Genomic DNA, 21,327 nt, shown 5'->3' with positions numbered 1-21,327 from the left:
TTGAATATTTTTGTTATTTATTTCCGAACGTCAAAGGGATCATTCGACATTTACTTTAGCATCTTCGGGAGCTGAATGTTATTGCTATTTACTTCCGAACGTAAAAGCAAACATCAGATATACATTGTATATTTTATAAACGTATATACGGAGTTGAATGTCATTGTTATTCATTTCCGAACATCAAAGCAATCATTGAACATTAATTTTACCACCGAACGCACCTGAATGTTACTGTTATTTATTTCGAAATCTAAAAACAAACATCCAACAGTTATTTTAGCATCGTATGGAGCAGAATATTACTGCTATTCACTTCCGAACGTAAAAGCAATCATCTGACATTTATGTTAGCATTTTCCGAAGCCGAATGTTATTGCTATTTATTTTCGAAAGTAAAAGCAAATATCCGTCTTTTATTTTATCATCGTACGGAGTTGAATATTTTGGTTATTCATTTCCGAACGTCAAAGGGATCATTCGACATATAGCCTACTCAAGCATCTTCCGGAGCTGAATGTTATTGCTATTTACTTTCAAACGTAAGAGCAAACATCCGGCATTTATCTTATCGTCTTACGGAGTTGAATATTATCATTCACTTCCGAACGCCAAAGCAAACATTCGGTATTTATTCCAGTATCATACGGAGTCAAATGTCACCGTGATTCATTTCTAAAATCAAAAGTAAACATGCGACATTCATTTTTGGGGCTTACGGAGCCGACTGTTACCGCTGTTCATTTTCAAAAGTAAAGGCAAACATCCGACTTTTTTTGTAGCCCGATTGGGCCACCGAATTTTCAGCAATGAAATTTTGGTGGCGCAGGTCGTTAAAAGTCGTGAATAGCGAGATGATCGTAACCGATGTCGATATGTTCTAATAATTATTGATACTTGAGTGATGAACGCATGTGCACAACTTCCGCAGGTGTACTTCTTTAGAAAGTAGCGAACAATCAAGGCAGTGGACATCAGAGTGTGATTAAATCGAAAAGAAGCCCCTGAAATCGGAATTTGATGAAAATGGGCAAAGTCGGAACTCCATGAAATGTATTTTGATTGAGCGGTCAAAATAAAGCTTAACGGGAATGTGCCCTTGAATACCCTCGTCCACCCTCGTCCACCCTCGTCCAACCCGCGTCAATCGAGACGCAAATTCCCGAGGATGGATTATCCGTGCGGGCGGATGGACTCGTCCACTGAACGCGTATACCCGCGGGTACCCGCGGGGATACGCGTCAGTGGCCTCGTCCAGATCTCGGAAAAGTGTGACGTTTCCCGCGGTCGGCACTGTATACCCAAAGTCAGCTGGTTGCCATGGTTTTGTTATCTCTTCTCTGGTTACAGTGACCATCTCAGCGAGGAGGAGGTTATTAAAAAATATGTGGGTCAAGGTGGGAAGAATCGTCAATTCAGCCCAGCATCGGACGAGGCTTCAAATTACCACATTCCTCCCAGACCTCCGTCTAGGAAGGGAGACAGAGACAAGACCAGACCAAAGTCAGGTTGGTGTCTTCCTTCTTTTAATTTACCACATTTTGCTGATAATGCGTTAAGGAGAAGTCCAGAGTATTTTCATAATTCCACATCATGTCATACATAAATCAAAATCTCCATGTATAAATTTGTAGGATCTGTTGTGGTCCTTGAGCAGCGAAAGCAGTATTCTAAAAACCCAAAACAAATTACACTGAACAATAATGATGACATAGGAGGCTCACATGTTTCAGAAATGTAGCAATGTAATTTCATTACAACTTAACCAGTGCAGAATTTATGCATGCTTTTGTATTTTGTTCCGCTTCTGTGAGCCCCCACTCACGTATTCTTATACTGAGGCTGCCATGTCTCATCCTTGTTCATTGTGATATGTTATAAATTTTGAAACCATTCTTATTCCTCATTCCAATGACTATAAATTCTGAAACTCTGTACCCAGTATAACCAATTTAGAGTGGTTCAAATGTAAAAGTCAAAATATCCAGAGGTCTCCTGTGAAATTTTACCCCATCAAATAGTGCAAAAGCAAGATTAGTGAGAATCATGCATCTTCTCTTCATTTTTTGACATGCTACACGTTGTAACTGTGAAATTTTCTGAGACCTAAGAAGTATTTTTATGCCTCCGCCATGAAGTGGTGCCGGAGGCATTATGTTTTCGGGTTTTCCGTCCGCCGGTACGTACGTCCGTCCGCATTCATTTACGCGGTAACTTGAGTTATATTGACTGGAATTTTACCAAACTTGGTCCAAGTATGAAGTATGATGAGGCAATTACTTGATTAGATTTTGGGTGAAATCAGCCAAAGGCCAAAGTCAAAGGTCAAGGTCAAATCATGAAATTGTATCCGTTTACGGGATAACTCAAGACTGGATCAAGCAAATTTCACCAAACTTTGTCCGAGGATGATGTATGATAGGACAATTACTTGATTAGTTTTTGAGTGAAATTGAACAGAGGTCAAAGGTCAAAGATCAAGGTCAAATCCTAAAATTTATCTGTTTATGTGATAACTCAAAAGTGGATGAAGCAGCTTTCACCAAACTTGGTCCAAGGATGATGTATGATAGGGCAATTAGTTGAGTAGATTTTAATGACATTGGCAAGAGGTCAAAGGTCAAAAGGTCAAGGTCAAATGCTAAAAATGTTGCTATTTCCCCATATCCATGCAATGCCCAAAGGTATTTCCTTGAAACTTAGTGTAGACATGTACTACTGCATAAAGATTCTCCAGAGAGAGTAATGTCATAAGGTCAAAGGTCAAAAGGTCAAAGGTTAGGCAAAAACGTTACAATTTCACTTTCTCGCAAATGGTTCAATGTATCTTCATGGAAATTGATACGTACGCATTTACTGACTGGCAGGGATTATCTAGGGAATGTCGGGGTCATGGGTCAATAGTGAGGGGGTCAAAGGTCAAGGTCAACTCCTCAAAATTTTACTATTTCCCTCATATACTAGTACAATGTATATGCAATGCTTGCATTATTATTTTTAAAACATAATATGTACATGCATTACCTAATGGAGATTATCTGGGAAATTTCCAGCCAGAAGGTCAAAGGTCAAAGCTTAAGGGTCTAAGGCCAGGTTTAAATGCAAAAAAAAAAAAAATCTGTTTTGTACTGTAATTACACTCTTTCTTCATACCTTGAAAATTACTCAATGAATAAACTTATAAAAGGGTCGGTCAGAAGTGGAGTAAAAATCCTCAATTCCCCAAATGCATATACCTGCACTCTTAGACAATTAAACCTAGTTCAAGGAATGTGAATATTCAAGATATTTATGACAAACCTGTCATTTCAATATTTTGCCAGTCATCACACATTGTGAAGACATTGTACCATACACTTCTTGGGAGAATCATGCATTATGGCAGAGGCATCAGTCGCCATAGCGACATTTCTAGTCAAACTTAAAATATAAAATTGAGCGTTTATGGAAAACGACCATGTCTTTGTTTTCCTGATGTGAAGCAAAACGAACTTCAAGTAAGAGTGGTGTCAACGTTGGGCGCCTCACTGGACCAACAAACTCCAGTCTCCATGCCTACCGCATCCTGAAGAGCAGTGGTGCCATTAAAACTCAGACAGCTGTGATGGAGAAGGATGGTTAGTTCTTCTCTCTCATCAAGGCAGTTCTGCCCTAGTGTGTGTCATAGATTATGTAATAGCCAGGTCAGACATGGCCAAACCTTGTCTGACCTCTGTCTGCATGACCATGGACCTACACTGACCACAGGTCTCAGCCAACCACCAATGTTAGATCCTTGGGAAGAGAGTTTTTTATATTCATTACAGAAACAGGTGTCCCCATGGTGATTTAGACCAAATTGTCTGATTTCATGCATTATGCATAGATTAGCATAATTTAGCATAAATGATATATTTTTTTTTAATTTAACTTCGCGGTACTTTAGATTACGTAGGCAATGTGTGTGCCAATTTTCGTCGCGATCGCCCCGGCCTAGTTAGGGTTAAGCTCGACCTGGCAGCTTGTTTGTTTTCAAGATGAGAAGTGTAATACTCCTTTATGATGGATGGTAATGTTTTTGGCAGTCATAGATCATCTGGTTTTATACATACCACATGTAGTATTCAATGTTATACCCTCTTGCTCAAGTCTGAATATGAATCATATGTCTCACACACAAGAGTGGTTGGTTTTAGGGTCTACATGTAGCAAGAATCAGTATCATTCACCACGCTTTTACACATGGCCAAATCAACCATTTGACTGCAAGCGATGCATATTAAATCTATGAACTGCACTTGCCCACATAATGGTTGGAGTGTGACCTCAAGCATCCCATGACCCCAAGCATCCTAGTGTGCGCACCTAGTGTGGCGAGTTACTTCATAAGACTGTAGTTCATATTCTGTGTAGCAGTATAATATCTTGATTTTTTTTTTAACTTACGCTTGAAATATCAATTTCATACTACTCTTGTGATACAAATTTTTGCTTCCATTTATTGGTTGCCTTGTTGTCATCTAATTGCATAATGTCAGTTATCTTTCCAGTAATCACCTGAAACTAACCATTTTTCAGGAATCATTTTAGCAGTGGAGGTAAGACTTACCTTTATATTGATTTTTCCTTATTTGTCTGTACGATTTTTAGGACCCGATTTCTTTGTAGGCAGTAGACCCTCTGCTAACAATCGTACTGCATGGAAAACACCTGACCCAGGTCAAAGGTCAGAGGGCACGCAGTCTCGGAACAGCCATTATGAACCAGTGGACACATACATCTGCCATCAGTGTGACAAGATGTACAACAACAAGAGAGATCTGGAGATTCACCAGTCTTATTGCTATCCTTGACTGATAGACGTGGAGATTCACCAGTCTTATGCTATCCCTGGCAAATAGATGAGGGTGATTCACCAGTCTCATTGCTACGCCTAACATGTATACCAGTACAATGAGATTAAGCAGTTTTACTGCTGCCTGCAGCAAACAGGCATGGAGATTCACCTGTCTTTCGGCTATACTTCTACTAGCAAGTAAACATCACATTACTAGTTGAGTGAATCTTGTATGTGATGACCAACACATAGGAAGACATTACCTGAAGTGACTTTGATCATAAACTTTTGTAGTTTTCCTGTTGTTTGCATGCCCTACTCTTTCTCTCTTGGCTGGTGACAAGATCAGAGTTAACTTGTGTCAGCTAAATTTATGAACTCACTAGAGCCAGACAGATAAGTAGATGTACTGTGCATCAGGTGAAATCATCTTGTTCTTTTCAAAAACTTACATTTAGGGTTTGCAGTCAGTCCTATATCATAAAAGAAATGTTGTCAGCAATGTCTCTAAACAGTCAAAGGCTAGTCCTAGCAGTCAGTCTGCAGCACCCGATAATTCGCAGGTATTTATTCAACTCGTATGCAAGCCCGCTCTAGGCTTGCATACGTAATGAGCTGCGTAAGGGGATTTTGTCCTTGGGCTTTCGACAACAAAAATACACCTTGTGTTCACAAATTTGGTATCAAATTCAAGGAAAATATGTAAACTATCGTCACATGTGACTCAAATTATTGTAAAAGAAAAAAATCATAGCGTAATTTGAGCTTGAAAACTGATGAAAAAAGTAATTCGTGCAGCACACGTTCAAAACGTCAAAAAAAATACCAAATTCACCTTGCATCTCAATGAAAATGCTTTATTTGGTAGTCCATCTCCTAATCTTTGTATCCATGTAAAAATCTTGACAATTTGTTGCTTAATCCGGTCAGGAACCAGTAAAATATACATCGATGTCAGTGCTGATCAGCTTGAAACCGTGCAATCTCAAGAGTAAGCTCTCTCATTGGACACCGCTTGCATTCAGCGCTTGCATTAGGTCATTACGCTGCTACATAACGGTTTCATGCCACTTGCGGTTTCTTGGTACGTGTGTAGTTCAAGCGCTGAATGCAAGCACTGTCCAATGAGAGAGCTCTTTCGCGCCACTGTACACTTTGTGTGGAGCATACTTCTGGCTTAGGAGTGAATTTTACAGACATTTCAAAACGGAAAAACTAGTATAAATCATGCTTGCGTCTCCTTGACTCCAATATATGATTAGCATCTAAGTTTCCTCTCTACGAAAAAGCCAAAATCAGAAACAACAGTTTCTTAATCCGGTCAGGAACCAAAAAAGAACTTTGGACGACAAAATCTCCCGTGAAAAGCAGGTAAAATTTATGCAAATTCAACTGATTACATTTTCATGATAAGATCCGATATTATACGCAAATTTAGTATCAAAATAAAGATCAAAGTCTGGAGAACAATTTACCGTGACTTGTAGCCATGACAAATGTATGTACAAGTCGCTACACTATGAAAACCATAGCCCTATCAAAGTCTCGCAAAATCTCGCACGACGAGACGCCTTTCGAACGCAAAGATCGTCAACGAGAGTGCTGAATAAATCTTGCCGGATCGGCTCATTAGCATACGTGCTGCGGACTGACTGCTAGGTTTTACCTGATAAGAAGCCGAAGCAAATTTATGTTTTAAAAAAAAATTGAAGCTAACTGATCAAAGGAAAGGCAAGAAATTAGCGTTTTTCTGGGCCATGATTTTCCAACTTTAAGTGGAAAAAAAAATGTGTCCGAAGATTTGGATTTAGCGCTGCAGATAGACTCCGCCCCTAGCAACGAGGGACTGATGATATTGGTTAGTGGGTGGCATCCTGGTTTACTGATTGGTCATGTATAGACTGCTAGCACTAAGCTGAAATGAACATTGCAGAGGTTGCTAGGAGTGTACCTTCTGCTATCAAGAGGTGAAAACTGTCCTACCTCCCCTAGATCACTATTGCATTGGAAGGAAACTTTTGAAGGCGGTTTTCTCGAAGCGCTGATTTCCTAGACCACTTGACATGCTCTCATTAAATTGTCGATATCTCTGCAACCAAGGCATTTTATGAGGCGTGTTATGTATGAAATCAAAGTGGAAGAACAAGGAAATAATGCAATGTCATTTTCAGAACATAAACCTTCCCTGCCTTTCGGATCCTTTGGTTGTAGTGGGTCACAAATAGTCTGTAAACTTCTAGACATCTAGAGACTGTTGTTTTCATTTTCTCCTTTGTCAAGTATACCATATGTAGCAAAGCAGAGAACTCTAGGCGTTGATTTACAATGCTTCCCACTTTGGTATAAAACAGAAGGCATTCACAGAAGTATCCAGGAGCCGTGAGGGAGCACCTAGTGATAGATATGAACTACCAATAGTTTCATATTGAATCAGAAACAAATCTCATTATGTGCCTTTTTGTGTGTGTTCATAGATTTTTTCATGTGCTGAAGCATTTTGTCATTTACTAGCAAATGTGTGAATGGCAAGGGAATCTTTAAATTGGCTACAGTGTGAAAGAGTTCAGAACTCTTTAGTACTGTTTGCAACCTCATTTTCTTGTAGACTGACAACACTATATGAAATATTAACCTTTTCCTGACAATTCTTCGTTATTCTGGATATACTGTAAAAGTGGAAATTTTCATGGTGTTGAAATTTTTGTGCATTTCGCGCAACCAGAAACTAGCGCGAAAATGAAAGCACGTGAAAATTTTTGCTCGCATATGTTTCAGCAGTTGGTGTCAGAATTAAAAACGTGTGAAACTCTTCTTTCCCTGCGGAGCACAAAAAATTTGTTGCGCGAAAATATCCACTTTTACTGTTGTGTACGGTTTTGGGAGGTGTGTGAACCCTGTGGCAAAAGGCAGTTAATGTTTAAACTGCAAAATGATCGATGGTGAAAAATTAATCAGTAGGACTTAATAAAGGGACAAAAAGTATGAACGATTCATTGAAAGCCTTTTTTTGATAGGCCTTGGGGACAAAGACTGGATCTGAAGTAAGCAATTCAGTAGAGGAGATGACTTCCGTGGGTTTTTGAACCTCATATTGCAGTAGCTTTATTGTTCTGTAGTAAGTGTAAGTACAGTACTGCGTGTCACATGTATCAATCAGCAGACTCCATACAATGGAATGGCATGTATGTATTGAGTGTGGCAATAAAGCAGATACACAGATGATCAGAGGAATGCATGTATCTTGGTGATTTACAAATTCAGTTTCAGTGATAGAGAGCAATCTGTGGTGTGTTTTTCCTGGTGTATGCACTGTACATGTACTACGATGCACTCCCCTTATAATGAACACGAATTGTAATGCAACTCCCATTACCGCAAAGTAAAATTTTCTGTCCCAAATTCATTATCTATATATCTTTATTTACTTTATTTGTTCAGTTATAATAATTATGTTTCAATATAACGAAAGAAACTGCCAGTCCCGAGGACTTCATTATAACAGGAGGCACTTGTACATTGTAGTGCTAAAGAGTGTGCATGTACAAATGTACCTTGTTCAACTTACGTATCAAACTGAACAAATTGTGTAAATTGAGTCAAAGGTGATTAGAGAAGAGACATTGATTGGTGCCTGACTTTGCGTGCAGATGTGAAACATTATCAGAAGCATACAAGCAACCTTTAAGGGGCTTTATGGGGGTTCACCAAGTGTTCATATTAAAAAATACCTGCACTTTACTATTGTTTTAATTTGAATACATGTTCAGACATACATATTTGAATTTTCAGGAAACCGCACCTAATCATTTCTGACTGTTTTTCCTAAAAGATTTTTATTCCTGTTTATAGTCATCAAGATTAAAGTACAGTGCATTGAATTTCCAGACAAACTGACCACTCTGCAAATAAACACACACACACGCACACACACATGCACACACACTGACAAGCAGGTAAACTGAACACACAGTATCCAATCATTCTTTCGAGTAAATTGTTATTGCAGTTTTCAGTACATATGAGAAAATTCATACCATTATTTTTGAAAATATATATTACATGTACTTTTATTAAATATATCAACATCTTTCACATAGATACTACATTGTACTTTACAATATTCTCTGAAACATTTACCAACATAAAAAGAAACATTGCTACATGGGCTAATCATCCCTACAAATGTAAAAGTTTAATTTGAGGAAAACCAACTGTTCCATTTTTTCCATCACAAAAGTTCTCGTGAATCTTAACAGTATGAATCAGCAAAGTCAAAATGAAAATCTGAAGATCATGCCAAACATGAATTTTGAACTAGTGCCATTATACAATGTCATAATGGTGATAAAAGATAATACATATACGATGTACATGTACATGTGTACTTACTTCAGTGGCGGATCCGGGGGGGCACACCGGACTTGCGCCCCTTTAGGGAAGCAGTATCAACCGGACTTGCGCCCCTTCTTTAGTTTTGGTCAAAACAAAAGAAATAAAAAGAAAAAATGATGGGGAGCCCCCCCCCCCCCCCCCCCTTAATTTCCAGGTCCAGGTGTCTCCCCTTTACAGAAGTCCTGGATCCACCCCTGTAGTTTATAAATTCACATACAATGTACTTCCCTTACAAATATGTTTTCCTTACCAATGCCCTATTTGCACATGTTTTAATCGAAGACTTGCCTCACAAGATTCTGAAAGAAATGTGATGTAAAGTTTTGGAATATTATCCTTTGCTTCCCTAAAACTCTGTCTTGACTTGTGAAGACTATACAGGAGCATTCAATGCCATGGATGATAGAATTAACCCGTTGAGGATGGGCTGATTTTGCTACAACAAGCATTTCCAATAAACCCTTGCCCAAGTATACTCGGGACTCATCCTCAATGGGTTAAGGGATTCAAATCAGAACCAGACTGCTGGCCAATGGTTCAACCATGACCAAAGTGAAGGCATATCAACTAAAATTCCTTCAGACTTATCAAAATTGCTGCTTTACATATCTTGTTCTTTGCAATATGGTTAACTGCCACTTCTTGAAACCTTATAGAAGCACATCCTGACCTTGAAAACAGAAGAAAATATCAGTACTATCAGATAATTGATTTGATTGAAATATGTATTTGTTGCATTGTAAACCATCCACAAAGTTTGTTTGTTTGTTAGTTTTTGACACCCCCATAATTAAGATCTATTGTGGTATATAATTAACTTGACATAAACCACAATACAGGAAACTGGCCACAGTGGCCCTACATGTTAACACAATGTGATAACTACTAGTATAAGAGCAATTAGCATTGTGACAATAAGTTAGTTGAAAAGGTGGAATAGATAGAAGGATGGTACAAAAGCTGATAATGACATGAAAGTAAAGCCGAGTTGTTTCATCTGAAACGTAATTAAATTACAATTGTATGTACTGTACACCACAGCCACCTTTTGGCACTTTGATAATCAGTTCCTGTACACAAATTCACTGATACATGGAGGAGACCTTTTTAAAGTGCTTGTCTATGCACTGGAAGGATACAGATACATGTATTGCAAATTTAAAAAACTCTTTTTGAAATGTGAGTTTTTGATCGTGGCTTTATTTTGATGACAATGATACATGACCTAACATGGACCAGTTAATGATTTCTTGTACGAGCAGTAGTAATCTCTGCTTTGATGAGAAATCAATTCATCACTTGGACTCAAGTACAGACCATTCTTACAGGTACAATGTAATATGAGTCACACTGATTGCTTCTAGCATTCCCCACAGCATGTGGGAAAGCAACATGAAAACTGAAACCCACTTTACAGAAGTTTAAGTTTGACCAAACTTGTAGATTTAGAATGCAGTAAGAATTACTCATAGGCAGTATTTGATGTACAGTGCACTCCCGTAATAACGAACACCGCTATAATGAAATTCTGGTTACAGCGAAATAAAAATTCAAGCTGTAGCATTATCAGCTCTATGTTTTTTATTGTTGATTTGTTCGGTAATAATTAAATTTCGATATAATGAAAGAAAACTACTGGTCCCAAGGACTTTGTTATAGCGGGAGTCCACTGCATTACCAAACCAACCAGAGGCCGTGTGAACAGCAAGCTCTGAACTCTTCTCACTCTCCAGTGCACTACAGCACACTGGATGGGAGGAGCACAGGAGCAAACATGGAAGAGTTACCGGTACCAGTATTGTGTGACATAGCTGCCAAGTATTACGAAAAATTCGTAAATATTACGAATTTTTACCTATTTTACGAAAATACGAATGCACCTTTAAATTTTACGAATATGAGCGCCATTATACATGTATTATACTATGCCCATTCACGCACGTGTTATACAACATGTCAGCGCAATTCTATCCACGTACGTACGTGCACATGCATGGCGTGGACCATTACTAGTATACCACGCTCGTACGTGTAGACGAAAACAGCGCATTCGTGAGAAGGCAAGAGGCCATTCATAGTACATGCATGTTGATGTTAGTGCATACACACTGCTATGTATAGCTTTATGATGATTGCAAGTGCGCTGCACCGATGTGTATTGTGTGTGATGCAGTACAGTTGCGATGTTGCTAGCGAACGTTCGACGCTATCTTCTCACTTCTTCTTTTCTAGTTTTGACTTTTGGACAATAAATGATAGAGAATGGATCGTAAAAAGGGACAGTGTTACAATAGCAAATACGAAACAGAGTTCGACTTCATCACAAAATCTGGAAAGAGCAAACAGCATGCATTTTGTAAGATATGTCGCCAGGATATTTCAATCGCTCATGGCGGCCGCAGTGACATCATTTTGCATAGGAAATCAAAACTTCACATCAGTAATTTTGAGTCTGAATCTTCATCCACACCCAAGATAACATCATGGATGTCAACTTTGCAGGATTTAAATGTTACGCGAGCTGAGTGCTTGTTTACATCATTCTACTTGGAGCACAACATTCCTCTTTCTGCTGCTAGTCATATGGGGCCATTGTTACGGAAAGCCTTTCCAAATTCAGAGGAGGTGAAGAAATTTTCAAGTGCAAGGACCAAAACTTCCTGTCTAGTTAAAGAAATGGCCAAAGATGAACAAGAACGGATTGCTTTAGCAATGAAAGCAGGACCCTTTGCAATTTCAACTGATGGGAGTAATACAAGCACCAGTAAATTGTACCCAATAGTTATCAACTACTTTGACGGTAAGCAAATTTCTTGTTCTATTTTCTCCCTTCAAAACTTGGAAGAAGCGGGAACTGGCGAAAACATTGCGCAGCTGCTTATAGCAGAAATGCAAAAGCATAGTATCCCATGGCAAAACTGTACAGCGTTGGGGTCAGACAATGCAGCGGTCGGGGTCAGACAATGCAGCGGTCATGACAGGTGTGAAGAAAGGAGTGGGAGCATGCCTCAAAAAATGTCAGCCAGAGCTCATTGTGCTTGGTTGCCCAAATCATCTCATTGATCTTGCCGCCAAAGCTGGATCATCAGCGTTACCATGCTCAATAGACTCGCTTCTCATTGATGTGTTCTATAATCTTGAAGCCAGCGTAAACAGGAAACTTAATCTCAGAAAGTTCCAAAAGCTCCTTGGTACTGAAGTGCAAGCAATCTTAAAACATGCTTGTACACGCTGGCTGAGCTTGGGACAGTGTTTGCCACGATATCTCCAGCAGTGGGAAGCTCTCATTCTCTTTTTTGAGGAGGAAGTGGCTCAGCAGCAGAAGCCTGTTAAAGAGACCAAGACAACACCCAGTATCAAGACCAACCTTGTACCGAAGAAAGCAAATCCAACTTTAAAAAGCAAACCTGCTCAGGAACCTGCGTGTGTCTCCCAGCAGAAGAAGCTTGCTCCACAAACCAGCAAGGTTAAGATCACATCAAGCCTCCAGAAGTTTCATATTCCAAAGAAGGTATCTGCAATTCATGCAAAACCAGATGTAACTGTAAGCAAACCTCAACTGCTTCAGCCGGAGGTGAGTGCATCATCATCACAGCCTCAACGAGTAAATGTGTCTGCAGCAAGTGATTCAGTTGGACAGAAACGGCATGGTGATAATGTAAACGTACATGTACCTCACCAGAAGAAACAAAAGACCTGTACAGAAGGACCTTCTGCTAAGGCAGTATGCACATTGAAGCTGAAGCCTGGAACTTCAAGTCATCCTAGCAAATGTACTACAGGAGTGACCAGAAAATCTACTGCTAAGAAAACAAGCTCACACATACTCACACCTGAGACTTCAACTAAACTTAGTCAAGGTACCAGCAATGTAACTGAAAAGGAAGAAACAAGACCTGTGAGAATTCTGAAGACACTGAAATCAAAGCTGAAGTTGGCCATTGCACAATTTCTGAGCCAAAGTATTACTTCATTTGACAGCAAAAGTGTCATCCTCCAGACCAGAAGTCCTCTTATCCACAGACTTAAAAGAGAACTTGAAAACCTACTGCGTGATCTGTACAGCAAATTTGTCACTCCACAAGCCATTATGGCAGTCACTGATCTGACCCTTCTTGATTACAAAAAGAAGGAGAATCTTAGAGAAGAAAGTGAGATTGTCATAGGAAGTGAAGCAAGAGAGACTGTGAGCACATTGGACAAGGCTGATCGCCAAAAGTTTTATGCAGCAGTATACTCTTATTACTCAAAGGCATGTGACTACATTGTTGCAAAATTTCCACTGAAATCCAATGTCATCATCCATGCACAGGTTGCAGATATTTCATGTAGAATGGATGTCAAATTCACCTCTGTGAAGTTTTTCATTGACAAGTTTCCGTGCATGTTACTCGTCAAAGAAGGAGAAGACAGACATAGTGCGATGGATGCACTGGAAAACCAGTTTGTGAGCTATCAAATTGCTCAGATTCCAGACTCAGTGCTAAGAGAGGAAGGAGCTGACAAGCAATGGGCAGTTATGATGACACAGAAGGGTGCATCAGGTGAACTGAGCTATGATAGACTTGGAAGAGTAATGCTAGGGATCCTGACAATACCACATACAAATGCAGAGTGTGAAAGGGTGTTCAGCCAAGTATGCAAGAACAAAACTGATTTCAGAGGATCAATGAGTGATGAAACTCTGTCAAGTTTACTAATCACCAAGTCTCAGCAGACAGGACCTTGCTACTTGAGAGACTTTGATGACAAATTTCTCAGGAGAGCTAAGTCAGCTACATGTAGAGCTCTCAATGAATAACAATCTCTGTGTCATGAGGAAAGAAACTGATTTCAGACAGTCAACAAATGTTTGAACAATGCTACTGAAATAAACTCAACTTTACTTTTCCTCCAGTGAGAGCAGACAGGACCATTATACCTCAACAAATTAAGAATTTAAAGCATCAGCTACATAGAGCTCTTAACACCTGTGCCTGTGGTAAGTTTTTTCTTTTTTCTTAAGGGCAGTAAAAATCCAAATGCATACTTTAATTAATGATATTTTGAATGGTCCATTTAATCATATTTTATTGTGTTATTCATTTATCTTCAGATTTATGAATATTTTGGGCAATAATTTTCTCAAACCTAAGATTCACCCTAAAAACAACTGAAAACCCCTGTAGATAATAGACTGGAGATCACATCTTTTAACAAATGGCTGATCTCAACTCTGTGTGATTTATATGTTAATTGTTATGTATGTGAAGAAATAGCTTTGCATTGATGTAATCCAGGAATGGGGAGAAAGGTTAAAATGCTCCAAAAAAAGGCTCAGATTGCACCAGAGAGTGTCTAGAACCCCAGAGCTTCCAGGGCCCTTAAGTGGGCCCTGGACCCCGGCCGCAAGGACTTCGCGCTCGTGATGTGCGCTTCGCGCACATTTCTGTGTTTTTTATCTGATCATTACTAATTTTGAATTTCAAATGTTGGCAGCTATGGTGTAACCACCAACATATGAGTATGGCACAGCCTTAGCCAGCCTGAAACGAATGTCCAAAAGCCAACTTTGAGCTAGCCACATTAAACACAGCCTCACATCAGCTTAGTAAAGATTGACAGCGGTCAGAGAGTCACACACATGTCAACAGTCTCTGGACTTGATCTCTGGGCTGGCCTTCCATCAGACGTGAACCCATCACCATATCCAACACTCTCCACCAGCTCTGGCTCCTCGTCACACATGGGGCAAAGTGCATTCCGTTGCCGTGACGACCGCATCCATATAATGAGGTTGTAGCGTTCCCCGTCACTGATGGGCATTGCTCCATGCATGTGTTGGCCGCGGTGCAGAAGACCAAAGGTCCTTTTGTGCTGGAATCTTGTGTACTTCACACCATCTCTGGGAATCTACAAAATTGGGTAAGATGCAATCAATAAAATTAAAGGCATGTCTTACATGCACACAAATACACACTGTCTGTGGTTTTATGAATGATTGACTGTAAAAGTGAAAATTTTCACACATTTTGCTCCACCAGAAGCTAGCACAAAATAACAGCACAAGTATTTTTGTATGCCATATGTTTCAGTAGTTATTGTCTTGACTTTGCAGAATTAAAAACATGCGAAATTCATCTTACCCAGCCAAGCGTAAAAAAATACTTGTGCAAAAAAATCCACTTTTACAGTATGTTGCAGAACAAATGCAGGCACCAATAAGCTTACTTGTAGCAGTCAGTTTAGGAATTTAATTCATACATATAGGTGACACATCATGGAATGAGTGAAAACAGATTTATATGCATTTATCTTAAACATAATCTACACAGAGAGAAATCGTATGGATACTCAATCTGGAAATGCATCCTTTCATGAATTACTGTATACACCATATAATATTGAGTCTAATATTTTGAGAATTGGGACTTCCTGACAATTAAGCAATTGGTTAAAATCGAAATCATAGAGTACAGTACTGAACACAGAAATATATGCATGCACATCCATTCAGGTCAAGGATTAGAGTTAATAATTTTGTGTTTTTAATTCACAAAGAGTACCTGACTCTCAAAATTTGCAAAAATAAAAACCTTGCGAAATATTTGGCATATACAGTAATTGCATTGAAACACTTAACTACTTGATATCTGAATATGTTCATGAATTGTGTTGGCTACAACTAAAAGGCATGACCCATGTTTGTACCTGTCTCATATCTCCAAAGTAAAGCTCTCCATCACTGAACTCTTTCCCCAAACTGACATTGATTGTCACCTCTGCGTTGTCAAAGTGATAGTTGAGGTCCACATCCTCTCCCAGTTTGTACTTCACAACGAAGGCCCGATGAGAGTCAAGTGCATCTCCCCCAACATCCGGATAGAGTAAGGTCGTCAGGGGCAACAGGTACTTCATCCTCAGGGGATCCAGGCAGTTCTCATCAAAGCCAAGCTCCATTAGGAGAACCTGATTGAAGTGAGATGAGATGAGATGATTTAATCCCTTGCAAGCTTTGGAACCACACAAAATATACAAAGGTTTCACTCATCACCTGGTACAACAATGATCATTACACTGAGTAAAGCAGCACCGGACATTCACAGTAGCACAGCATTAGCAGCAGACTAAGGATTAAGCTTGAAGGTTTCTTAGGTGAAACATCATAAATGGGAGATACTAGATTGGGTGCATCACAAAATGAAGACTTATTGTGTGAGCATGTATGATAACAATCAATGTGAGGTCTGGAAATGATCACTAAATGAAACAGGTCATGGTATTACGCTGGTGTATAGGTAGGAAAAACACATAACACATAAAAAAATTACAGAAAATATGATTGCTACATTCTTTCTCACTCCTAAACCAGAAACTTGTGCTTCATACTGGGTATTTAGATGAGGCTTTCTATAAACTTTGCTTTCAAATCAGAAAGGCCAGATAAACAATGCCTGCACTCTTACTCCTCAAATAAGATAAAAATTGCTGGTACAGTATGCAATATTCTATTAAACCTTCAGCACCAGGTGATAACAGCACATACTAATCCAAATGAGTCCTCTATTAACTAACTTTAAAGCAGAGGATACCTTAATGTTAAAGGGATGGTACAGTTTCGGTTTAGATGGGGCTGCAGGTTTCCAACTTTTGTGTGTGTGAGTGTGTGAGTGTGTGTGTGTGTGTGTTTGCGAGATAAAAGAGAAACTTCTTATGAAATATGAAAGAACATGTAATTCTTAGAGGAATTCAAAGTTTATTTGATGAAAATTGGTCTTGAAATGTCTGAGATAGCCACACAAAGCAATCCTAATAAAATGCAACAGGCCACAACTTTTATCAGGATCCCTTTGTTTTACTTTGTTTCTGGATATCTCAGTCATTTAAAAACCGATTTCCATCAAATAAACTTTCAGTTCCCCTTAGAGTTGTATGCTCTGTAACATTTCATTGAGTGGTTGCTAAATATCTCGCAAAACATTAAAAACCGAATCCCCACCTCAGACAACACTATCCCATTCCTTTATCCAGGCTGGAAAATAGAGAGGTTGAACTCACTCCATAATTGTTCATGGTGTTAGGTCTTCCTTTGGGCAGCGGGGATGCTTCAAAGTGGGCAATCTCCTCCACAAAGAGGTCACAAAACTCACCGGTGAAAACTGGGAATGAGAAGACTCTACTCCCTAGACAAAGACACAGTGAAAGAAGGCATAAGAGTCATTCAGCTAAGGGACAAGATGTAAAGATGTTACATGTCATATATCAACATTTCACTAGAAGACTCTACCTCTGCATATCACACATAGCATAAATGTATAGGTTAGTCATATACCAGACAGCAATTGGATAAACATGATAAAGTGATGGTGGGCCATTTGAAAAGTTTTCCTGTGGCTAAAACATACTGTATCTGGAGGAAGACATCTTCATTTCGAAAAAACAAAACAAAAACAATGAGGCATACACAGAGAGCAGTGTAACAAGGTTATTGTAGGGCATGACTTTGGGTACACACTACACACACAAGTGCAAAAGACATTGAAACAATGAAGAGTTTGTGCACAGCTAGCTACCTTTAGACTTAATAAGAATGTGCTAGGGTTAGACACCCTTCCACAACCCCCTCCCCGGTCACTTTTATGCTCCCCCGTAGTGTCTCACTTCAAACTCTCACTCAAGGTTGGTCTCCACAGTCAGATCTGTCATCATTTCTGCTTGCACCATTCATGGCTGGAATATGTGCAGGCCCGGCTACATGCCTTTCTTTTAAATGACAATGAAGCTAACCTTCTTCCTTTGTCAACTTTTCAGCCAGTCCCTCTGCTGTGGCACCATGGGTCTTGCAGTAATCTACAATCTTCAAAAACTCATGGGAAAAGTAGGAATCCTGGAAACAAATCAAACATCAAGCAATCAACTTTCATTCCAAGGTGCAGAGTCATTTAAACACAGAGTAAATCTGTTTACATTGTCATCAAAAAAGAAAATGTTGACTTTTCCATCATTAAAAAAAAAAAAAAAAAAAAAAAATCAATAAGTTTTGAAGGGACCTGTTGTCATTTATAAGAATGCTGCTGTAAAGACATCAGCAGTATTTCTATAAAGTATATATATTATATATATATATATATATATATATATATATATATTTTTTTTTTTTTAAGGACAAAGATGTGATTAATATCGTTTCTACATCAAGCTAAACAACGAAATGAAGAAATCATTCATCATGGAATAATAGTAAGGTTCCGAACAATCACAGCTACTAGAATGCCTAATGATATGTGGTAGGCTAAATATTATCTTTAGAAATATTATTTGGGTAGCTGCAATTTTTGCAAATTCAAGTTGTTTTTACTGTTTCCTGAAACAGGCCCAAACATGAGATTTAATATCTTGCTTTAATATTGCACACCATTATCCTCCCAGTTAATACAGTAGGTAGCCCTATCTTTTTGTTTGCTAAATATTGCAAGAAGCTCACCCTAAGCATGTAGATTTGGGGATGAAGAGGCTTGTATCCAGCTGATATTTTCTCTGTCCTGTCCACACATTGTCTGCCAAGATTTCTTCTCCTCTCCACCTCAGCCTTCACCTTTAACCAATTTGCAGTGATCAGAAATTCACAACTCACTGTCATCAGCACACAATTTCAGTAAAGCATGAGATATAACACAGTGGCAATATAAATTCAAATTTTAGTATGTACCAATCATCATTGTGTATATCCAAATGAACACAAGGCAGAAGACAATATGCAACTGTATAACAATAACAAACTAATGAACCACAGTAACTATACAAACACACACACACACAAAAAAAGACTCACAGCCTCTTACACTGTATGAGGCAGACATGTCCAGTGTAAGACACTTTAATACTTTGTTTCCTAAATCACACACAGTGCAAAGATCTGAGGCATCTAGTAGTTTTGGTCTAATAGCTGAATGACATAATCGACAAGACTTCACTTGAAATTGATGTAATTTCAAACAAACTGATCTTTAAAAACAATTTCCAATTTTTTTCTCTTGCTTTCAAACTTATTGACTGATATAAACTTGACTGTGCATCACAAATCCAAAATGCTACATTTTTTTTTGGAGTTAAATACTTTTCCACAGGGCACGTTTTCTAAAAAAAAAAAAAAAAAAAAAAAAAAAAAAAAAAAAATACATGAGTATTAAAGAAGGAATGTCCATATCTATATTTGAAATACTGGTATGTCATTTTAATGCTGGAGAGTCTGCCCTTTAATTACAAATCAGTGTCTGGTGATTTTCTTTCTTCTTTTTTTTTTTTTTTGTACTAGTGGTGGTTTTATCATGCAGGTCACACACAAACACAGGTTCTTATCATACTTGATGAAATACCAAGATTTGAAACATAGATTTTGATCACTTCAGCATGAAAAACATGCGATACAAAAAGATACAAACAATTACAAATGTCATGACAAAGAAGATGAAAACACACCAATCAAACATCAAACGAGTTCTTATTAGACCTGAACAACACTTGTTCAGACCAAGGCAAATCTACATCCATCATGGTAGATCACAAATCAAGAGATAATTTGCAGCTTCCAACTATGCAAACTTTTCATTTTGATGTGGATCACATAAATAATGTTATAAAATTTGAATACCTGGCAGAGTACAGTTGGTAGCTCTTCATCTGTGCAACCTTTGTTCTCCAAAGTCTGTGTGAAAGTAGTCACAAGAGTGAAGTGAAATGACTTTGAAAAGACTTTTAACCCATTGTATTGAGGACGGACTGACTTTGCTACGGTACAAGTAACATGTATTTCCCATAGCCCCTGCCCGAGCAGACTCTGGACTTGTCCTCATCAGCAGGTTAATAATATCTGTTATATCTAACCCCGGGTCGCTCTTTGTACACATTTATACTGACGCTTTGCGTTTGGGCTGTGTTTTGCAGTTAAATTTACTGTTATATCCAGTATCACCCAGTTCACCAATCTACGACACATCGAGCATCAAACACAGCCTTTTTCGTTGGTTGTCTCTACACTACACGTGTACAGCACGTCAGCTCAGCAGTGTCTCTTGCGCCTGCCTGTTACCTCTATCTAGCTTGATCTAGAACGCTTACTATAACAGCCGGCTCTAGAAGAAAGTTAACTAGATCTATGTCTATGACTAGAGTATGATAAAGTGTTACGGGTCTAGGGCAATTACCCCCTGGGCAATTACCCCGGACCCTTCCCCTGTCCCTAATCCTGATCCTAATCCTGAAACTAATCCTAACCATACCCAAACTCCTAACACTAAACCTAACCCTCTAACCCTAATCTTAACTCTAACCTTACCACTAACCAGTATTTAGCCGGGGGGTAATTGCCCTCTGGGGGTAATTGCCCGGATACGAAGTGTTAAACTGGTAGTGGTACTACGGTGCAGTGGTAGTAGGAATGAGATTGTACATTTTAATAGGAACTAATGTAAAACTGGAGTATAGCCCCCCCCCCCCCCCCCCAATACTTGAAATGGTCCCGTCGTCATTGTCCCATCCCAGTCTAGTTCGGAAAGAGCTTCTTCAGGAATTATCCATCAAAGTTCAAGGTCCATTTAACATTAAATACAAAATAAAAACAAAAAACAAAACACTAGGCCTAAGTACTAGTAGGTGTCTAGTGAAAACAAAAAGTAAATGTGTAACTAACGTGTTAGTCCACTCACACAACAATGCGCGAGTGGGACTACACTAGCTCGGTCTCTGAAAGCACCTGTCGTGTCATTATCACCCAATGGGGCACAGGGTAAAAGAAAAAAAAAATGGATAGTATAGACGAGATTAGAGTCTAACAAAAGTTGTTCTCCCACCTTACTCCATGAATCCATGAAGAGATCATCATCACCAAAATAAGTGACATGCTGTTTGAACTTTTTGAGAAAAATGTTGTGCGTAAAAAAGCACCCACAAACGAAAAATCGCTTGGTAGGACTCATTATTTTGAAGTTCCGATGAGTGGGCTGGCCGGCGCGGTTGTGGCCGCAGCAAGCGGCGGCGCGGCGGCGAGCGATAGGCTGTGCTATAGTGTGAAGCCTGAAGGATCGTGGCGCGCGCTATGAAGTTAGTGATCATGATCGAGGTACACGTGTGGACAGGTGCAG

The 21,327-nt window shown here is 39.0% G+C and overlaps 2 protein-coding genes and 1 pseudogene across 2 annotated transcripts in view; 2 read left to right on the top strand and 1 right to left on the bottom strand.

Moving 5' to 3' along the window:
* Positions 1 to 5,322, top strand: part of LOC140228060 (coiled-coil domain-containing protein 157-like) — a 30,601-nt gene extending 25,279 nt beyond the window's left edge. Inside the window, exons 11-13 of the mRNA XM_072308466.1 lie at positions 1,351 to 1,508; positions 3,483 to 3,617; positions 4,630 to 5,322. Coding sequence (XP_072164567.1) covers positions 1,351 to 1,508; positions 3,483 to 3,617; positions 4,630 to 4,832 — 496 coding nt within the window. The 3' untranslated portion in view covers positions 4,833 to 5,322. The remainder of the gene's footprint in view (positions 1 to 1,350; positions 1,509 to 3,482; positions 3,618 to 4,629) is intronic.
* Positions 5,323 to 12,097: 6,775 nt separating this feature from the next.
* On the top strand, positions 12,098 to 14,009 carry LOC140227951 (uncharacterized; annotated as a pseudogene).
* Positions 14,010 to 14,815: 806 nt separating this feature from the next.
* On the bottom strand, positions 14,816 to 21,192 carry LOC140227388 (2-oxoglutarate and iron-dependent oxygenase domain-containing protein 2-like). The gene is made up of 7 exons (XM_072307795.1): positions 21,037 to 21,192; positions 19,839 to 19,892; positions 18,672 to 18,782; positions 17,975 to 18,074; positions 17,246 to 17,370; positions 15,899 to 16,156; positions 14,816 to 15,100 (listed from the first exon to the last, which is right to left on the bottom strand). The coding sequence occupies exons 1-7, from the start codon at positions 21,160 to 21,162 to the stop codon at positions 14,816 to 14,818; spliced, it is 1,059 nt and encodes a 352-aa protein (XP_072163896.1). The 5' UTR covers positions 21,163 to 21,192.
* Between the last annotated feature and the right edge of the window lie 135 nt (positions 21,193 to 21,327).

Source organism: Diadema setosum, chromosome 4 (genome assembly GCF_964275005.1).
Source record: "Diadema setosum chromosome 4, eeDiaSeto1, whole genome shotgun sequence".
Classification (NCBI taxonomy): Eukaryota; Metazoa; Echinodermata; class Echinoidea; order Diadematoida; family Diadematidae; genus Diadema; species Diadema setosum.
The sequence above is the reverse complement of the archived record's forward strand: the minus strand, read 5'-3'. Positions and strand labels throughout refer to the sequence as shown.

Bases quoted from the DNA above. Each gene is read 5' to 3' on its own strand.
- LOC140227388 (XM_072307795.1), bottom strand. From the start codon at position 21,162: ATGAGTCCTACCAAGCGATTTTTCGTTTGTGGGTGCTTTTTTACGCAC. The intron at 18,783-19,838 runs GTATTCAAATTT...AATTGGTTAAAG, and splicing joins TACCAACTGTACTCTGCCAG to GTGAAGGCTGAGGTGGAGAG. The intron at 15,101-15,898 runs GTACAAACATGG...CCAATTTTGTAG, and splicing joins ACTTTGGAGATATGAGACAG to ATTCCCAGAGATGGTGTGAA.